At 37.8% G+C, this 20,396-nt stretch overlaps 1 protein-coding gene and 1 pseudogene across 1 annotated transcript in view; one reads left to right on the top strand and one right to left on the bottom strand.

Annotated features, from left to right (window-relative positions):
- The window catches only part of CYP46A1 (cytochrome P450 family 46 subfamily A member 1), a 57,118-nt gene extending 54,314 nt beyond the window's left edge, over positions 1 to 2,804 (bottom strand). Inside the window, exons 1-2 of the mRNA XM_074230890.1 lie at positions 2,635 to 2,804; positions 193 to 273 (exon numbers count right to left, since the gene is read on the bottom strand). Coding sequence (XP_074086991.1) covers positions 193 to 273; positions 2,635 to 2,777 — 224 coding nt within the window. The 5' untranslated portion in view covers positions 2,778 to 2,804. The remainder of the gene's footprint in view (positions 1 to 192; positions 274 to 2,634) is intronic.
- A 3,552-nt stretch (positions 2,805 to 6,356) lies between these two features.
- LOC141518654 (isocitrate dehydrogenase [NADP] cytoplasmic-like) lies at positions 6,357 to 7,772 on the top strand (annotated as a pseudogene).
- The last annotated feature ends 12,624 nt before the right edge of the window (positions 7,773 to 20,396 follow it).

The following is a 20,396-nucleotide window of genomic DNA, read 5'->3' as shown; positions in this document are numbered from 1 at the left end:
CCCTGAACAAACCATAATGTTTTCCCAATTATCGCGGCCTTAGAGAACCCAGAGTTATCTCTGAACCACTAAAAATCATCCAAAGAGAGTTTATGTTGAAATGTTTAAACAAAATAGAATTATTTAACACACACACACACATACACACATGCACGTGCATGCACGCACACCCCATACCAAATTAGAACTCACCATTCCAAAAATACATCCTGTCGAATTTTATTGCTTTCTCTTTTTTGCCTCCTGATGTAAGATAAGTGTCCAAATAAAAAACTGAAAAAAAATCAGAGTTGTCTAAAAATTGGAGTCAGTCATATAGAGAAAATATCCATTTATTTACCCTTCATAGTAATTTTTATACACATCATTAATGGGTAGGTGATATTTGATGGATGAATGCCATCATTAAATCTGATATAAGGTTAAGATATCTGGGAAAAATATTTAATTAATTCAGTGAACTACATACAAACAAGTGCAGCTAAGTACAAACTTTGGGCTCCATTTGATGCAATATAAGGTTAAATCTGTAAAATTGTATCAAAGAATTATATACAATCATAACAATTCATATTTCTATAGTCTGTCTCACAAAATTAAAACATATTCAAGATATATACAGAACTAATTCAAATATGAGAACAAGAGTCATTCCCCAATAGAAAAGTGGTCAAATATATGAAAAGGCAGTTTTCAAAGGAAGAAATTCAAGCTATCAATAATCACATGAAAAAATGCTACATAAATGCTACAAATAGGGGGTGGCTAGGTGGCATAATGGATAAAGCACCGGCCTTGGAGTCAGGAGTACCTGGGTTCGAATCCGGTCTCAGACACTTAATAATTACCTAGCTGTGTGGCCTTGGGCAAGCCACTTAACCTTGTTTGCTTTGCAAAAAAAACAACAACCTAAAAACAACCAAAAACAAAACAAAAATGCTACAAATAATTAGAAAAATGAAAATGAAACAACTTTGAGGTCCTACCTCACAATAAGATGACAAAAATGGTAAAATTGACAAAAGATGAAAATGGTAAATTTGGAGGAGTTGCAGGAAAATGGGCACAATACACTGCTTGGTGAGCTATTCTGAAAAGCAATTTGGATCTATAACCAAACTTACTAAGTTTCATGCCCTTTGACCCAATTATACCACTTTGAGACTCTTGCTCAAAGAGATCAAAGAAAAAGAAAAGCACCATAGATACAAAAATATTTACAATAGCTCTTTTCATGGTTAGGAAAAAAATGGAAATTAAGGAGGTATTCATCTATTAGGGAATGACCAAACAAATTATGATATTATTGTGTCAAGAAATGATGAAATCAACAGTTTCAGAGAAGACTGGGAAGACTTTTTGCATAGCACCATTATAAAGAAAAGCAACATTGAAATGCTTTAGGTCTGATCAATGCAATGATCAAAAAAAAAACTTCAGAGGACCCACGATGAAACTTCATCTGATCAGAGATCTACCGACAGAGTGATGATGATGGGCTCAAAATGCAGAATATCATATATATTTTTGAACATAGTTAATGAGGGAAATTTCTCTGACTACATATTTGGGTTTTTTTTTTAGGTTTTTGCAAGTCAATGGAATTAAGCGACTTGCCCAAGGCCACACAGCTAGGTAATTAGTAAGTGTCCGAGTTTGGATTTGAACTCAGGTCCCCTGACTCCAGGGCCGGTGCTCTATCCACTAGCTGCCCCCGACTACATATTTGTTAAGAAGATTTTCTTTTTTTCCTTTTTATTTGTTTAACTGGGGAAGGAAAGAAGTGAAAAAAAGAAAAATGTTAACTGAAAAAAATAACAAAATTAGATGTACTGATCAAACAATTTTAAACTATATCAAATTTATTAATGAAAATAATTTGTATACCACTGCAAACACTTCCCCACTCTGGGTTTCAGTTTGCTACTTTTGAAATTCTATGGGTGGGAAGAATTTCAAAAAGACAGACCAATTTCCTCTAGACCAAGGAGTTTCTGGAGCAGGCTTTCTCACTGATATGTTAAATTTGGATGTGAAAATCAGAATCTGATTGTTTTATTTTCAAGATTTCATGAAAATGTTAATTATGCAGATTATGTTTAATTTTTAAATACGTACCTTTTTTTCCTTTAAGGGGAAAAGAGAGTCTGGTGATTCAGTATTTACTAGCATACCTCTATAAAGTCCTTAAAAAGGGGCGGCTAGGTGGCTTAGTGAATAAAGCAGCGGCCCTGGAGTCAGGAGTACCTGGGTTCAAATCCGGCTCAGACACTTAATAATGACCTAGCTGTGTGGCCTTGGGCAAACCACCTAACCCCATTTTCCTTGCAAAAAAAAAAAAAAACCTAAAAAAAAAATAAAGTCCTAAAAACATTGCTTGAGGTAAGTAGTGTAGTAGAAGGGTCAAGGAATGAAGTTTTAACCAGCGCGGGGGTTAAGTAATAATAATTAATGAGGAGGAGGATAATGATACTAAAATGTTATTAATAATAGAAGAGGTTTATATGACGCTTTTAAGGTTTGCAAAATACTTTCCCTTTATCATTTGCTCCCCACAACACACCTGCTCTTTGTCCCAAACTATCCACTGAGCCTCCCCAGTCCCAGACTCCGGAAAGCCCCCCACCGTCTCACCTGGTCCTGGGCGGCCCAGGGATGTGGTCAAAGCGCAAGTGGACGTAATGCACATAGGCGCAGTAGAAACCGAAAATAAGCAAGGGTCCAGAGAAGAGGAGAAAGAGCCCGGGCTCCCCCAGACCACCGGCCACCAGCTCCATCACTGAGCTCTGCCCTTCTCGCAGTGGGGTGAGCTATGCTCCTCCGACCTTCCCATCAGCGCTTGCAGGCACCTCCCAATCTCCGCCCCAGTCACCACCTCCCGTCTCCAGCCTTTCCCTCCGCTTGCTGACTAAAGCTGTCCTTCCATCCTCCATGTCCTCTCTTCTTTTCCACTCTGTCCCTTTCCCTTCACCGACCCCTTCCCCCCCCATCCTACCTGGATGCAGATCCTTCTAGCTCTTCACCCCATCCTTCATTCTTCCTTCCCATCTCCATCTCTGCTCGCTCCCCACGTCACAGTTTGGTCTCTGCCCGTCATCATTCTCTTAGCCCATTTCCATCCCATCTTCATCCTCGTCCAATCTCTAACCTCCATCCTTCCCTGTCCTCTCTTTATATGTGCCGCCTCTTTCTCCCCGATTCTGGATACATGTCTCCATTCCTACCCGAACCCAATCCTTGCTTTTCTATCCCTGCTCCTGCCAAGTAACCATCCTCAAACTTCCTCCTCCCCTCCAGATACCAATCTGTCAGTAATCCAGCCTCATGGAGGGGAAGCCAGGTGGTGTTGTGGATAGAATACTAGGCTTGAAATCGGGAAGATTCATTTTTCTGAATTCCAATCAGGTCTCAGACAATTACTTGCCATGTGACCCTGGACAAGTCACTTAACCTTATTTGCCTCATGTTCTCTTCTGTGTGGAGAAGCCAAGAAAACCTTAAAAGGTGGTCTGAAAGGACTGAACAACAATTTGTCCAATCTATCTATGTCCTTTCCCTCCTTTAGCTATATGTGTATATATATATATATATATAGAGAGAGAGAGAGAGAGAAATATGTATCTCTTTCTATATCTACATATCCCATTTTCCCCATTTGTCCATTCCTATATAAAGATATAATTATATTACATAATATATGATTATATTATATAAATATAATCTATCATATCATATAAATATATTTTGATACTGATTATCACTGGAGTTTATTGAATGAGGGCAAGAGGGCAAGTGACATCATCAGACCTGATCTTTAGGAAGATCACTTTGAAAGATGAATTGGATGGATTGGAGTGTCCCCACCTGAGCTGGCAGATCCATCAGTTGATTTTTGTAGTGGTAGCATGAGGGGATGAGGGCCTGCACCAGGGTAATGCCAATGTCAGAGGAGAAAAGGGAACATATTTGAGAGACATTATTAAAAAATTGACAGGTCTTGGCAACAGATAGATTAGATATGGGGAATGAGAGAAGAGTAAAGAATAGAGGATGGGGGCAGCTAGGTGGCGCAGTTGATAGAGCACTGACCCTGGAGTCAGGAGTACCTGAGTTCAAATCTGATCTCAGACACTTAATAATTACCTAGTTGTGTGACCTTGGGCAAGCCACTTAACCCCACTGCCTTGCAAAAAAACCTTAAAAAAACCCCTAAAAATAAAAAAAAAGAATAGATGACAACTAAGTTGCAAGTGTAGGAAGGATCAACAGTAATAGGGAAACAGGAAAGGTTTTGGGGAAAAGATAATGAAATCAATTTTGGACACATACCAGACTCAGTCTATCTTTAGTATATCCAGTGTCTTTTTACATTACTATACTTCACCCCAATCTCCAGCAGAGTACTCCCCGGCCTTGGAGGAGGAATCACCCTGGGGTTGGACTTCTAATCTATCAAAAGTCTCTCAACCCCTGATTTAGCACTCAACCAAATACACTCCCCCCCCAAAAAAAATCAAATTTTCATAGAATGTCACCTCACAGTGTCTTAGATCATCAATGTTGTACTCAGAGCATCCAGAATTGTAAAAGACTAACCCAGAGTTTAGCCTAGGCCTAGGGTATGTATCATACTTTCTTTAGCTGTACTCTTGACCAAGTTATTTGACCTCTCTGAGACTATTTTTTTTTTCAGGGAACTTCATAAGGTTGTAGAGATTCAGTGAGATCTTGAATGTGATAGAACTTTGAAAAGTTACTGATGATTCACAATAAACCCCAAATGGATGCATGTTATAATTATAAATGTTATATCATAAATAAATTAGAGGAGGTGGGAGATACCTTTCTCAACTATAAATAAGATAAAGATGATCAAACAGGATGTAAAGATGATCATAAAAGGAAAAAGTGGTGACATTTTCAATTTCATAAAACTGAAAATAAAACTAAAAATAAAATCTGTTGCAAGCATTTTTTCCTGTTGTTAATAGTTTTACTAATTCTAATAGCAGAACTGGGAAAATTAACTGGGGGGGGCAGAGGAATCTTTGCAGCAGAATTCTCTGATAAAGATATGATAACTAAGATAGATAAGGAATTGAAATAAATATAAGTACACATACAAATATATCCCTCAAGAGAAGAATAGTTAAAGGATATGAATGGGCATTTCTCGAAAGAAGAAATGAAAGTACAGTATAGTCTCTGGGTCCATTCCCCAACTCTTTTCTTTTAATCTGGCTAGCTAATTGTTTATCTATTCTTAAAAATTGATTTATCTATTACTTAAGTTTTTCAGTTTTTTCATTTCATGTTTAATTTTCAGTATTTCTATTTTGATATTTAATTGTGGTTTTTTAATTTATCAATTTTTAATTTTCTAGCATTTTAGTTGTATTTATAATTCATTGATGTCTTTTTGTTAACAAAAGTAATTAGGAGATATAAATTTTTGCCAAAGAATTGCTTTGACTGAATCCTCAGACTTTTGGAATGTTATTATCATCATAATCTTTAATAAAATTATCTTTGATTTCTGTGATTTGTTCTTTGATCCAACAATTTTTTCAGATTAAATCATTTAGCTTCCAGTTGGTTTTTAACACTTTTTTCCCCTGGGGCACTTTATTAAGATTTTACTGCATTGTGATCAGTAAATGATGTATATAATAATTCTCTTTTCCCACAATTTTGTGAGGTTTTTATGTCCTAAGACATGAATGATTTTTATAATGGTGCCATGAATAGTTGAAAATATGTATACTCCTTCTTATTCTATTTAGTAATTACCAGAGGACTATCATATCTAATTTTTTGAAAAATTCTTTTAAGTTCTTTCTTATTCTTTTTTTGGTTAATTAGAGCTGCCAGGGATAAACTTTTTTATATAGTGAAAGAGGAAATTAACATAATCAGGAGAACAATACCATGAAAATAACACTGTGGCTATAAGAATTATGATCCTTACAGTGACTATTTATGATTCCAGAGGACCAATGATCAAACATTCTATCCATTACAGAGAAATGATGGATTTATAGAGCAGAATGAGGCATGTTTACTTTTTGTATATTGTCACTGAGAGAACTTGTTATCCTTGACTAAGTTTGCTTGTTATAAGAATTTCATTTCCTTTTCATTTTTAAAGATACTGTCCCTCACCTATCAGATTGGCTAAAATGTTTTATAAAAAATGAAAATGACAATGTTGGAGGGGGTGTCCATTATTTGAGAATTGACTAAATAAGTTAGGGTCTATGAATGTGATAGAATACTATCATTCTATAAGAAATCATGAGTGGAGTCTGGGTTTGGCTTGGCGGGACCCACAGCTTCTGTGCTCTCCTGGCCCGGCTGCAGATTGAAAGCAATATGTCCAAAAAAATCAATGGAAGTTCTGTGGTGGAAATGCAGGGAGATGAGATGACTCGAGTTATTTGGGAGCTGATTAAGGAAAAACTCATTTTCCCAGATGTGAATTTGGATCTACATAGCTATGACTTAGGGATAGAGAATCGTGATGCAACAGATGACCAAGTCACCATTGATGCTGCAGAAGCTATTAAGGAATACAATGTGGGCATTAAGTGTGCTACCATCACCCCTATGAGAAGAGAGTCGAGGAGTTCAAATTGAAGAACCTGTGGAAATCTCCAAATGGGACTATCCGAAAAATCCTGGGTGGAACCATCTTCAGGGAAGCAATCATCTGCAAAAATATCCCCAGGCTTGTGAGTGGCTGGGTCAAACCAATCATCATAGGCAGCCATGCTTATGGGGATCAATGCAGAGCAACTGACTTTGTAGTTCCTGGGCCTGGAAAAGTGGAGATAACCTATACACCAAATGAAGGGGGCAAAAAAGTGACATATTTGGTCCATAATTTTGAAGATTATGGTGGTGTTGCTATAGGAATGTTCAATCTTGACCCATCAATCAAGAATTTTGCACACAGTTCCTTCCAAATGGCTCTGTCTGAAGGCTGGCCTCTGTACATGAGTACCCAAAACACTATTCTGAAGAAATATGATGGGTGTTTTAAAGATATCTTTCAGGAAATATATGACAAGCAATAAAAATCCCAGTTTGAAGCCAAAAAGATATGGTATGAACATAGACTCATTGATGACATGGTAGCCCAAGCCATGAAATCAGAAGGAGGCTTTGTCTGGGCCTGTAAGAATTATGATGATGATGTGCAGTCTGACTCCATTGCATAAGTCTATGGGTCTCTGGGAATGATGACTAGTGGTAATCTGCCCAGATGGCAAGACAGTAGAATCAGGCTGCCCATGGTACAATCACACATCACTATCGCATGCACCAGAAAGGTCAAGAGACATCCACTAATCCAATTACCTCTATTTTTGCCTGGACCAGAGGTTTAGCTCACCGAGCTAAACTGGATAACAATACAGAGCTCAATACATTTGCAACAATTTTGGAAGAAATCTGTGTTGAGACCATCGAGTCTGGTTTCATGACCAAGGACTTAGCTGCCTGTATTAAAGGTTTGCCCAATGTGGCACGATCTGACTACCTGAATACATTTGAGTTCATGGAAAAACTTGGAGAAAACTTGAAGGCCAAACTTGCTCAGGCTAAACTTTAAAAACCATATCTCTGATCAACAAAGAGCCCCATGGGGGTAACTGGTTTCTTTGGTTTTTCTGTATGACACTCAAGGTTTAAATGAAATCAATTTTGTAATTTTTCCAGGCTACAAGTTATCTTTTCTATGAGTTTACAACCTTTTTTCATATGGTTCCTAAAGTTAGTTCCAGTTTGCCTGCCATATATAATGTGACGGGAGACCTTTTTTATATAGCAACCAAGGAATTACTTTCTTATTGAGTGTTGTTGTTATTATCCTCACTGTCACTTTTCCTTGTCCCCAGACGTAGATGACCAAAATCAAGAGTAGTTACTATGAAAGGAAAAATGGCAGCCATGGTACCGTGTTGTAAAATCACTTATAAATTAGACTGAACATTCCTCCCTTCCCAGCCCTCTTTGTGGACCAGGTCACTGGATGGTTCTGGTGTTAGCAGATGTTGCATCATGTGAAAAGTAGATTTGAAAAAGTGAATTTCTATATGCATCAGGAATTAAAGACTGCTGTAAGGAAAGCATATTAAGCCTTCTTTAGCAGTTGTAAAGAGCTTTGCTGAATGTTTAGATATAAACTTTTTTTTCAATTTACAGGGCCCATATGAGTTAGGGTTGTAAAGCAATGGTAACTTGTAGGTTGCCCTCCTTTCCTTATGTGGTACAATGAGTATTATGCTACCAAAAATAGCATATTTCACCCAGGTGCAATAAAACAAGCTGATTTTTTGGACCGCTGCAGGCCTGTTTATTTCTTTTGCATAACTGTGATGTTTTAGAATTATTGTTAAACACTAATTTCACCCTGTCTTTTGTCTAAACTGTAATGTAATTTTGAATTAAAATTTAAGCCCCTAAAAAAAAAGAAATCATGAGTGGCCAGACTTTAGGAAAGCCTGGAAAGACTTGTATAAACTGATGCCAACTGAAATGAGACCAGGAGAACATTGTGTCCATTAACCAGGAGAACATTGTACATTAACAGCAACATTGTAAGATGGATATGATCAATTGATGGATGCAGCTCTTCTAGGTGATCAAGGACAATCCTGAAAGACCTGCCATGGAATATGCTATCCATATCCAGAGAGAGAAGCATAGGGTCTGAATATATAGCAAAGCATATTAGGTTCACTTTTAAAAATTTCTTTTTAGTTTTCCTTTCTTTCTGATGCCCCCCTCCCCTCCCAGTTCTAATTCCTTTTTCACAACATGATTATTATGGAAACATGCTAAACAGGATTCTACACATACAACTTTTTTTAAAAAAAAAATTATTTAAGGCAATGGGGTTAAGTGACTTGCCCAAGGTCATACAGCTAGGCAATTACTAAGTGTCTGAGATCAAATTTGAACTCAGATCCTCCTGACTCCAAGACCAATACTCTATCCACCGCACCTCATAGCTGCCCACACATACAACTTTTACCAGATTGTTCACTGCCAAGGGGTAAGGAAAAGTAAGGGAGAATGGGAGAAAAATGTGGAATTCAAAAGCTTGCAAAAGGATGGAAATTGAAAACTATCTTTGTGTGTAACTGGAAAAAAAAGAAATGAAATGAGAAATAAAATATTTCTATTAATTATTTTTAAAACAGAGATAAAAGGTCTACAGATGTAAAATGTCACATTCTCTTTCAGAAGAAATTAGTATAGTCTTAGTTTTCCCTTAACTATATTTACTCCGGCATAAAAGAACTCTTACAAAGTGGAAGTAATGTGCAGTGCTTGTAATATATAAACAAAATACAACGATAAAACTTTTCAAAATACCTAATGAGTTCAACATGTAACTTTAAGAAAGGAACTATTGAGAATAGGATGATTGTAAGGAAAATGCTTTATAAACCATCCAGTTCTAAATATATGCTTGCTGGCATATGTATAAATACACTCTAGCTGAAACTCCTCACTATATGATCATAGGCAAGTTACTGAATCTCTTCAAGCCTCAGGTCACTCAAGACGGTAAGTTGTAGATAGGTTATAACTTGTGTCAAGGAAGGGAGTTTCTATACTGACAAAAATCACAGGTTCTTGATGTACTGCTATTATTAATATTGAAAATAAATTACTAGTTCTTCCCTTAATTCCTCCTGCATTTTCCTGTCTCCCTTCCTGTGCTCACTTCTTTCCCTCTCTTTGGGATTTTCTCTAATCATGTCTACCAATCCTATTATCCTTCAAGGCTAAACTGAAGCACTTTCATGGTGCTGCTCAGCCTAGCCTGTTCCACCCCAAGCAAAAGCAATCATTTCCCTCTATGGCACCCTGGAACACTTTGTTCATACCACTCTTGCAGAATGAAATTCACTTTTTTTTTTGTATTGTAGATATTTTTGTGGTGGAAGTACCTCTGAGATTAATTTGTCTGTTTTCTGAGTTACCTTACCAAGCAGGTGCACTGGATACAGAGTAAGCCTGATTGCTGAAAGCCTATGGAGTCTTACTCTCAGATGTCTTTGTTAATATTTGCTAAATGAACTTGCTGTCATGTGCCTTCAAACTGACCCAAACTGACTTCTCACTCAACTGTTATTGCAAAACATCCTACTTCTATGTCTAATTGCTCCTAAAGATTATCCATTCTTTTTCCCAACCTTTTCCTTAACTTTGTGGTTTTTATTTACCTCTGATTGATGTACAGAATTATTCATGTAGCAGAAACAAAATTCTGTAATCTTAAATGTTGTTGTTCTGGACCCATAAGGGGGAAGGGATTTCTCCTTTTGCCTTCAATGCCCAGATAAGGAGCGAGGCTATAAAACCTGAGCTTGGACCTCCTCTTGGGGCCAGCCCTCTCTCTCGGTCTTTCCTTATCTCCCTCTGGCTCTCTCTGTCTCAGCCTCTGTCTACCAAGTAACCATGCCCAGCCTTTTGCTATTCACTCTGTCTTAAGTGCTTGTTAACCCTTTTGGAAAAGTTTTTTTTAACCTGTTTACTTTGATTTATTTCATAATAAAATGCTGAGCAGTTTTAACATTCCAGAGAAAGTGTGTGAATTCATTCATTCATCTTTCAGTGGACCCCAAATTCCTATGCTTATCTGGTTATCCCAAATCCCATCAACAATATAATAACTAATATTGACCTCTAATAATTAATAACTAAGATCATTGGTTGAGACATCATCCCTAAGGGAAGATTCATTTTTTGCAGAGACCTTGGCATACCTGATAAGGCACAAAGATCCTAAGTTGGGAGGAGCAATCTCTCCTGGTATGTACTCCTAGACATGTGTTCACTGGCATATGTAGAAATGCATTCTATTTGAAACTTCCTAGATGTGTGACCAATGGCAAGCATGCTCATAGGTTATAGGCCACCCCCTTCCTTTGATGGACAAGTCAGAAGTAGCTTTTCAGATCCTGCCTTCTGAAAGTAGAAGGTATATAAAAACCCTTTTCAAACATGTATCTTTTGAGATTTGGCTCTCTAGCGCCGCTCATGCAAGCTTGTTTAACCTGTGAATTTAGAGAAATATTAATAAACATGTTTGTTATCCATTTCCATTTTGCTCTTTCTTTTCTTTTTTTGTTTTTGTTTTTAAAGGCAATGGGGTTAAGTTACTTGCCCAAGGACACATAGCTAGGTAAGTATTAAAAGTCTGAGACTGAATTTGAACTCAGGTCCCCCGGCTCCAGGGCCAGGGCTCTATCCACTGTGCCACATATCTGCCCCTATTTTGCTCTATCTTAAGGTCAAATTCTGGAGGTCAATGTTTTTCCCTCACTTGGACAAATTCTGAGGGTTAATACATATTTAATCTAATTATTATTTTTAAGACCCTAACTCAGTCAGGACCCCTCTCATTTAGGAGGGAACCCCTTCCACATTTTCAAGTATAAATCTTCCCTGCCTCTCTTGGGCTGTGGGCTCCTTTGTACCTTGTACTGCTTAGCACTAGTGTCTGATTTTCCTCCTAATAAAACTTTTCTGCTTTCAATTCATCCTGGACTCCTTTGCATTTTGAGGGATGGGCTTCACCTGGCTGACCATCAATGGTGTCAAATTCAAACCAAAAAGGAGAATACATAAGGAGATACATATTGACTTAGGCTTGGATATTTATTTAGCTAAATATTTCCTAATCACATTTTAATTTGGACTCTCAGTAGTGTTGCTTGATACCTCAATGTACTAGACTTTGTGTTTAGGAGCTCCATAATGGTAAAACTATGTTTTCTGCTTCTTACCCTGTATTCCAGTGCCACCTGAACAGGGTTAACTAGACTAAAGCTTCAAAGGGTCTGAGCATGAGCTGCAAGATTCCAGGAGCTACCATCCTAGCCAGGATAGGTTTTGTAGCCAGAACCACCTGGATTCCCCTAAGGAGCAATCTTTGGGAATGACCTTCAGAAAGAACCTCAACCCAGCAGTAAGACTTATACTGTAGTCAGTCAAGCTTCATCTGTATATGAGCTGGTGGGGACCAAGGCTGGGCAGCAAAAGAGCTAAGTTCTGCTCCCCCAGAAACAGAGTATTGGAGAGAGACTATACCCTGAGGTGCTGATAGGGTGGGAATGCTTGTAGAGTCTTGCTAAGCTATTGAAGTAAATATTTCTTTGTGAAAGTCAATTGGACCACTAGGTGATGCTGAGCCTAGACTCAAGAAGACATCTTCTGAGTTCAGCTCTGACCTCAAGACAGTTACTAACTGTGTGACCCTGGGCAAGTCACATACCCATGTTTACCTCAGTTTCCTCAACTGTCAAATGAGCTAGAGAAGGAAATGGCAAACCACTCCAGTACCTCTGCCAAGAAAACTCCAAATGGGATCACAGGGTTGAAAAATGACAACAACAAACTTGGAACAGGCAACAGTTAGTCCCAAAGGATTCTAGAATCATTCATATAGAGAGAGCTAGAGGGGAATTTAAAGACTATCAGGTCTAAGCCCTTCATTTTACAGTAGATAAAATTGACCCCAGAGAGTTTCAATGACTTACCCAGGATCACATAGTGTTCATGAAAGGACCTGAACCAGATCTTCCTGACTTCAAGTCTAGCATTTTATCTGCTATTCTGTGTTGCTTCCACATTCAGTGATAGAAGTCCAGAGATTTTTGCTGCATATAGGTATGCCAAATTCACCACCTTTGGGCTTATACCATGATTTCCCTAAGGAATGAAGGGGTTTATCCCTAGGACAGGCTGTAGAAGCATCTACTATACAACACAACACTTATTATATTTGGCCCTAGAGAATGGAAGTAGGAGCAATGAACTCAAGATTTCAATTTGATATAAGGAAAACTTCCCTAGCTCTCAGAGCTGCCCCCCAAGTGCTATGCACAGCTTTGGAAGGCTTATATATCTATTAACTAGATAGAACTATCTGTATTTGTCCTTCATTTTTGAAGAAGACCATGAAATCAGGGGTGGCCGGGTGGCGCAGTGGATAGAGCACCGGCCCTGGAGTCAGGAGTACCTGAGCTCAAATCCGGCTTTAGACACTTAATAATTACCTAGCTGTGCGGCCTTGGGCAAGCCACTTAACCCCATTGCCTTGCAAAAACTAAAAAAAAAAAAAAAAAAAAAAAGACCATGAAATCAAGGAGGTGATGCCATGACAAGCACATGAATTGGATTTGAATAGGGGATACTGTGCTAAGTCACCAGCCTCACTTTCTCCTTCAGAACTACCTGGGTCCAGGGGCTAGATATGAATCAGAACAACTGGAGAAGGCCCTGGGTATGAGACAATCGGGATTAAGTGATTTGTGCAAGTTCACACAGCTAGTAAGAGTCAAGTGACTGAGACCAGATTCTAACTCCTGTATTCCTGACTCCATGGTCAGTGCTCTATTCGCTGTTCTACCTATCCCAAAGCTTTGTAAGTAGTGAGCTCCTGGTTAACAAGAATTCTTCAATGGGAAGCTAGTTATATGACCTCTTGGTGTGAATGAAATAGAAGGAATCCATATTTTGGGAAGGGAATGGATTGGATGACTTCTTTCCTTCTAAAAATCTCTTCCAACTCTGAAATTCTGTTTCCCAGATCCATTTCTTTGCTGGAAAGGGATCCCAGATGCTCTGAAACATTAGAAGTACCAGTAAACAGCCTCCAGAGGGCGTGATGGTATAGGCCAGATTCAGTAAAATCTAAGAAAAGTAAAGAAGAAACCAGTTTACTCCAGCATGGAGGAAAGAACAGAGAAACCAATCATCCTAGATTCTTTTTACACTCTCCCTCTAAATATTTGGATGAGATCATGGGCAGTTCAACTTTAAGAATGTTAAATATTGGTATACTTTTTTTTATCTGAAAAAAGAAAAATAAGAAAACAAACAGCTCTGAATTTACTGCATCAAATCATTTGTCCCCCAATAATAGTAACTTTCCTATAAGAATCCTATCTCAATAGATAATGTGAAGAAAGGTGCCACAAACCAAATCCTAATACAGGATTTTCAGACTATGACAATTTGATTTAAATTCCAAAGTAAGTCACCTGGAATAAAAAGGTTAAAAGGAAACTCTAAATCAATGACAGAGCTAGAAGTAGCTTAGAAATCATCTAGTCAGAGGTTTTCTCTGTGTGTGTGTGTGTGTGTGTGTGTGTGTGTGTGTGTGTGTGTGTATGCTTTGGAGCCTTTTTCAGATTAAAGTTTGTTGTCTGTATTACTAATGGAAGGAAATGATAAATTTTAGTTAAAAACTAGCAAAAATAAAGATGCATTTTTCTCCTATTCAATTCATAGACCCCCTAGAAATTTTTTTATGAAAAGGGATCCATTCATGCCCACATCAAAGAATACTCTGTGTTCTATGAATGAAGCAGAACTGTAGTAGTTCAACATAAACTTGAGATGTGCAGATTTAGAGACATCTTCATCCCAAATGTTCACATGGATTATTTGTGCCAATCTGTGGCAGAGAGTTTCCATCTCTTATTCTCATTAGAGCCATAGTCAGACACATAACACCTTGATTCCAACTTAGTGATATCATTTGAGGACTCACAAAATCCCTGTTTTGATTTGAGTCAGTTCAAGCAATGGCTTCTATATAAAATTTTCCCTGATTCCTCCCCAAAACTAGTGCCCTCCTTCCCTAAATATTTAGTATATAATCATCTTACAATTGGCTTATATTTATTCTTTGCAATACCCTACCTATGGAATTTTCCCCTATTTCCACATATATGGATGACACAGTTCCCATAGTGTGGCTTCCCACTACTTCCCTCAGTTCTAGGGGGTCAGGCTATTTTTTGTGTGGCTGCCTCCATTCTGTTTCATCTAGCCAGATGAATTGTTTTTTAGAAATATATATTTACTAAGATGGTATAGTTCAAGAATCCTTGCCCCTAAAAAAAGTCTGAGACACACTCTCCATATATACATAACAAGGTCTAAGGGGGAAAGGGCACAAGCTTAGAGAATACTTATGGAAAAGCTTTCTGGAAGTCCTTTTCTCCTTTTGTGAAGTGCTCTCAAGATTTCCCCTTAGTTCTCAGTTGGACTCCAAGGGTTGATACTTTTGTAGAGTCCTGAATTTGCCTTAACTTGATGTTTATTGGGCTGTTGATGTTCCTGGGACACTGCTACTAATTCTGATGGGAAGGTCAAAACTTCTGACCATTCAAAATTTACACATCCTTGAGTGGAGTCATCCTTGAGTCAAAGGAGATTTGGAGAAGAGAGACTAGATCCTCTCCCTGCCATGCTACTCTCAAGTTACAGGTATAAGAATATGTCTCCTCAAAATGTGTCCATTTTCCTGCAAAAATTTCTTTTTCTGACAGACATAGGCCCAGGGGTGTGACTTATTCTTTCAACAAATCTCTTGAGTAAAGTACCAGCTCTGAAGTCAGGAGGACTTGAATTCAAAGTCAGTCTGTGACGTTGGGCAAGTCACTTAACCCTGATTGCCTCTCATACAGGGCCATCTTTAGTCATCCTGATTAATACCTAAACACTAGATACAGATAGATTTAGAGGAAAGAGTGAGACTGAGGACTTAGCACAGCCCCCTCACTCAAATTCAGTTCATATTCCTGCATTGGCAATACTTTCTTAATTGTCATGGTCTTCTTCAAAAATGAAGAATAAGTGATGATCAACCTTGATGGACTCGCTTGTTCCATCAGCGCAACAATAAGGGACAATTTTGGGCTGTCTTCAATGGAGAATACCATCTGTATCCAGATAAAGAGCCATGGAGTTTGAACAAATTTCAAGGACTATTTCTTTTAATTTAGGAAAAAAAACAGATATCTTATTGTCTGGTCTTGTTATCTCTTATACTTTTTGTTTCTTCCTTAAGGATAAGATTTCTCTCTCATCACACCCAATTTGGATCAATGTATAACATGTAAACAAAGTAAAGACTGACAGATTCTTTCCATGGGCAGGGGGAGTAAGATTGGGGGAAAAAATTGTAAAACTCAAATAAAATCTTTAATTAAAAAGAAGAATAAGATTAAAAAAAAGATTTTTCTTGTGCTTTGTTTGGTTCTCACTTGTGAGTTGAACACTTGTGGATTAATAGAAGTACAGCATAAGGGGCAGCTAGATGGATAAAGCACTGGCCCTGGAGTCAGGAGGACCTGAGTTCAAATTGGGCCTCAGATACTTAATAATTACCTAGCTGTGTGACCTTGGGAAAATCACTTAACCCCAAGTGCCTTGTAAAAACAAAAACTAATTTGATATAAGTATGGCACTAGAATACAGCTGTTAGGTATGCTATAAAGTAGTTTGTTTGGATATAGCTTAGTAGAGAGGGTATGTGAAGTCCTAACAGATTTTGTAATTAACAAAAGTTATCAATAAATTTTTTAAACTTTTTATAAAAAAAATGAAGAATAAAAAAGTAACAAGGCACTCTGAATGAGAGAGAATAGGCAATATGGGACAAACAGTCAAACCACCACCACCAACTTGATCACCATCTCAGAGCCTTATAGAGATATCCCAGGATCCTGAACCCATGAGTCTGAGAAAGAGCAATACTTCTAGAGAATGTCTGCAGATACCATTCTGAGACACAATCATGGTGGAGTTGTGGCCTGGCAACTGCTCTTGTAGGTGCTATAGTCACATCTATTGAAAACCCCAGGAAAAAAGTTTCTATCATCAAAATTATTGGCACTATTAAGGATTCATCGTTGAAAACTAATGTTTTTTATCACTGGAAATTACTTTAAAGAAGAAGCAATGATATCTACTTTGCTAAGTATTAAACTTTTCATCTGACTTGAAGTTAAAACCTTCCCAGCATGTTGTATCCCTCATTAAGATGAGCTTCTGCTTTTCTATTTGTATCTCCAATGCTTTCCACATAATAGGATAAATGCTTCATTCATTCACCCATTCATTTATCCATCCATTCATTTATTTTCCTGTGTACCCATATTAGGTTTTATACAATATTCCCAAAGCATTTCACTCATTGGAAATTGAGAAGATGACATCAGTTGGGGAATAACTAAACAAGTATTGATTGTAATGGAATATTATTGAACTATAAGAAATGATGAAAACAAAGAATTCAGAAAAATCTGGAAAGACTTACATTAACTGATACAGAATGAAGTGAACAGAGCCAGGAGAACACTATATATATTTAACAACAATATTATAGGATGAATGACTTAGTTGTTTTCAGCAATGTAATGATCCTAGACAATTTCAAAGGACTAATGATGAAAAATGCTATCCACCTCTAGAACTGATGACATCTGACTACAGACTGAAGCATACGATTTTTACTCTTTTTGTCTTCCTTTCTTTTTTGTTTGTTTCTTCTCCCTCAACTCTTTTTGGTTCTTTTTCTTCCATAAAATGGCTAATACAAAAATGTTTAATTTGCACATGTATAATCCATATTAGATTGTTTACCAGTTCAAGGAGGGATAGAATTTGGGACTCAAAATTTTAAAAAGGGACAACAAATATTAAAAATTATTTTTACATATAATTGGAGGGGGAAATAAAATTTTATTAAAAAATAAAAAGTACTTCACTCCTCCAAAATGATTAAGGATCTGATTACATCTGGTTTCTATAATAATTGGAGTGGAACCCCTTTTATATCTATATATCTGTTTGTATATATTGATTGAGACATATATATAATATATATATATATATATATATGGAGAGAGAGAGAGAGACAGAGACAGAGAGAGAGAGAGATAGTGAGTTCCTTGAGATTAGAGATTATTTCATTTTTTATATTTGAAGTTTCATGCCTACAGGGTTTGGCACCCAGTAGACAATAAATGTTTGCTGACAGATTGCTTATTTGATTGATAATGACATTGGGGAAGGGCAGAGAGAAAGCAGTAAACAAAGAAGGCTTCATAGAGGAGACCCCTAAAAAATGAGGAGGATTTGGAAAAGAGAAGAATGGGAAGGGTCTAAAAGGAGATGAACAGTACTGAAGTTAGCTGAAGATTAGAAACCTTGCTTACTGAATGGGAGATTCTCTTTAAAATGTGTTCCCTCCCATTATATATGGTCACTCACTCCTTTCAGGATAACATAAACAACAGAACAGGCAGAGAAAACACTGAAATGTGGAAAAACCACATTCAATGCCTGTTGTTTGGTTTGGTTTGGTTTGGTTGCTTTTTTGCTTGTTCTACTTTGTTTTTTGGCTGCTTGGCTCCGTTCTCAGCATGTCTTGCCTCAGAACATCTGGCACAAAGAATCTTGAGCTAAATCACCCTCCAACAAGTCAGGAGACCATCCTATTAGTGCTCTTGGTCCTACATCCTGCTATCTGATTTCATGGGGCCTCATAAAGACCCTCTCAGATACAGTACTTGGGGAAGCAACTCCAGGAGCACTTTACCTGAATCTTCAGGAAACCAGATCTAGGAAAGTAATGATGACGATGATGATGATGATATTGATGATGATGTTGATAATGAGAATTTCTATATCTCCCACTATGTGCTAGACTGTGCTAAACATTTTATATTTGATCCTCACAACTCTTGCAGGGAGGTATTCTTATTACTCACATTTTACAGTTGAGGAAACTGAGATCATCAGAAGATAAATGATTTACCAAAAGATGCACATCCAGTAAGAGTCTGAGACTGAATTTAAACTCACTCCAGGCCTAGCATTCTATCCATTTTGCTTAACTATCTCTTCTTCAACCATGGGGTACATCTACTAATAATAGATCATTATTATGTCACTTTGTGGTAAACTTTACAGTTTGCAAAGTACTTTCTTCCTACCAGGTGGGATGACAGTGTATGTATGTATTGTTTTCATTCTACTCCTAAGGAAAATGAAGATCAGGGAGGTGACATGATTTGTCTGAGGTTGCATAACTAGTAAACGAGAACTCTGTCTTGAACTCAGATGTACTGACTCACCCTACCTCACTGTGTATCCAATTAATAAAGAGCTATTTGGTCTGATTTTCTTCCAAGTAATCTGGAGTTTACAATATTTCCCAATTAATGATGTCAATAGTGACCCCTGGGTTATTGTTTTATAGCTGTTCTTTGATCTCTCCTTAGTTTGTCTTCTGAGTTGGACCAGCTTATGATTCTGAAATCCCTCTCACAAGGAAATAGCTGGAAGTAGGAGAGTCCACACTCTCCACATTGGTCAAATGAAAGAACTAAGCCTGAGTGAGATTAAATGACTTGTGCAAGATAAAACAGCTAGTTAAGTATATGAGGTAGGATCTAAAATCAGAGTCTTCCTGACTTTGAGTAGAGAGCTCTAATTGATATGTTGCATTTTGGATTCTGTTAATGTTAGGTGTAACATACAAACTTTGCCATACAGTGGTCCTAGCTTCTTCCAAACTTTCCCCATTTGCCTCACTACTCTTAAGTCTGGATGCTCTTCCATGATGGTTGCATTCCTCCCTCCATGAGGGGAGGGGGTAGTTGAGGGAGAGGTTCTTGATGTTTCCAGGATTCTCCTGTGAGAAGGTAGGGTAAAAGAAAATAGGAGAGAACCAAGCAATGGGGCAAATTTGTAATAAATAGGCAGTCTTGCATCAAATAAGATGTCAGGAGATGTGGGTTTGAAGCCCAGTCCTGCCATTTAATAACTATTTGACTTTAGACAAATCACAAACTATCTCTGCTTCATTCAGTTTCATTGGGTGACAAATGGACTAATAATACTTATACTACTACCTACCTTAATGGAATTTAAATGAAATAATGAATATGGAGAGCTTTGAAGGCTCCAAAGCCTCATGTAAATACTAGCCACTGTTATCATAAAGTTCTACCACTACTTTGAATGAATCATATCCCTTCTCCTCTCTAGAATTGTTAGCAGATCTCTAAAATACAAGGAATGCATAAGATGGCTGTCATAGTCTCTCTTCCATTTCTCAACCCTCTGCCCTTTGTCCGAGAACCAGAACAGGAAGAGCTTCCTGATTATAGGAATAAGTGCAGGAGAGGTTGATTTTTATACTTTTTTTTAAGGTTTTTGCAAGGCAATGGGGTTAAGTGGCTTGCCCAAGGCCACATGGCTAGGTAATTATTAAGTGTCTGAGACCGGATTTGAACCCAGGTACTCCTGACTCCAGGGCCGGTGCTTTATCCACTGCACCACCTAGCCGCCCCTGATTTTATACTTTCTTACAAAAGAATGATATCCTAAGCTTCACAAATTAAATGATGCAGTGGGTAGAGCACTTCTCTGAAGTCAGGAGGATCTGAGTTCAAATCCAGCCTCAGTCCACTTACTAGCTGTGTAACTTTGGGGCAAGTCACTTAACCCTGATTCCTTTGCTTCCAAAGCCATCTCCAGGCATCCTGATTCATATCTAGACCCTGATGACTCCA

The sequence above is a fragment of the Macrotis lagotis genome, chromosome 1 (assembly GCF_037893015.1).
Source record: "Macrotis lagotis isolate mMagLag1 chromosome 1, bilby.v1.9.chrom.fasta, whole genome shotgun sequence".
Lineage (NCBI taxonomy): Eukaryota > Metazoa > Chordata > Mammalia > Peramelemorphia > Peramelidae > Macrotis > Macrotis lagotis.
The sequence above is the reverse complement of the archived record's forward strand: the minus strand, read 5'-3'. Positions and strand labels throughout refer to the sequence as shown.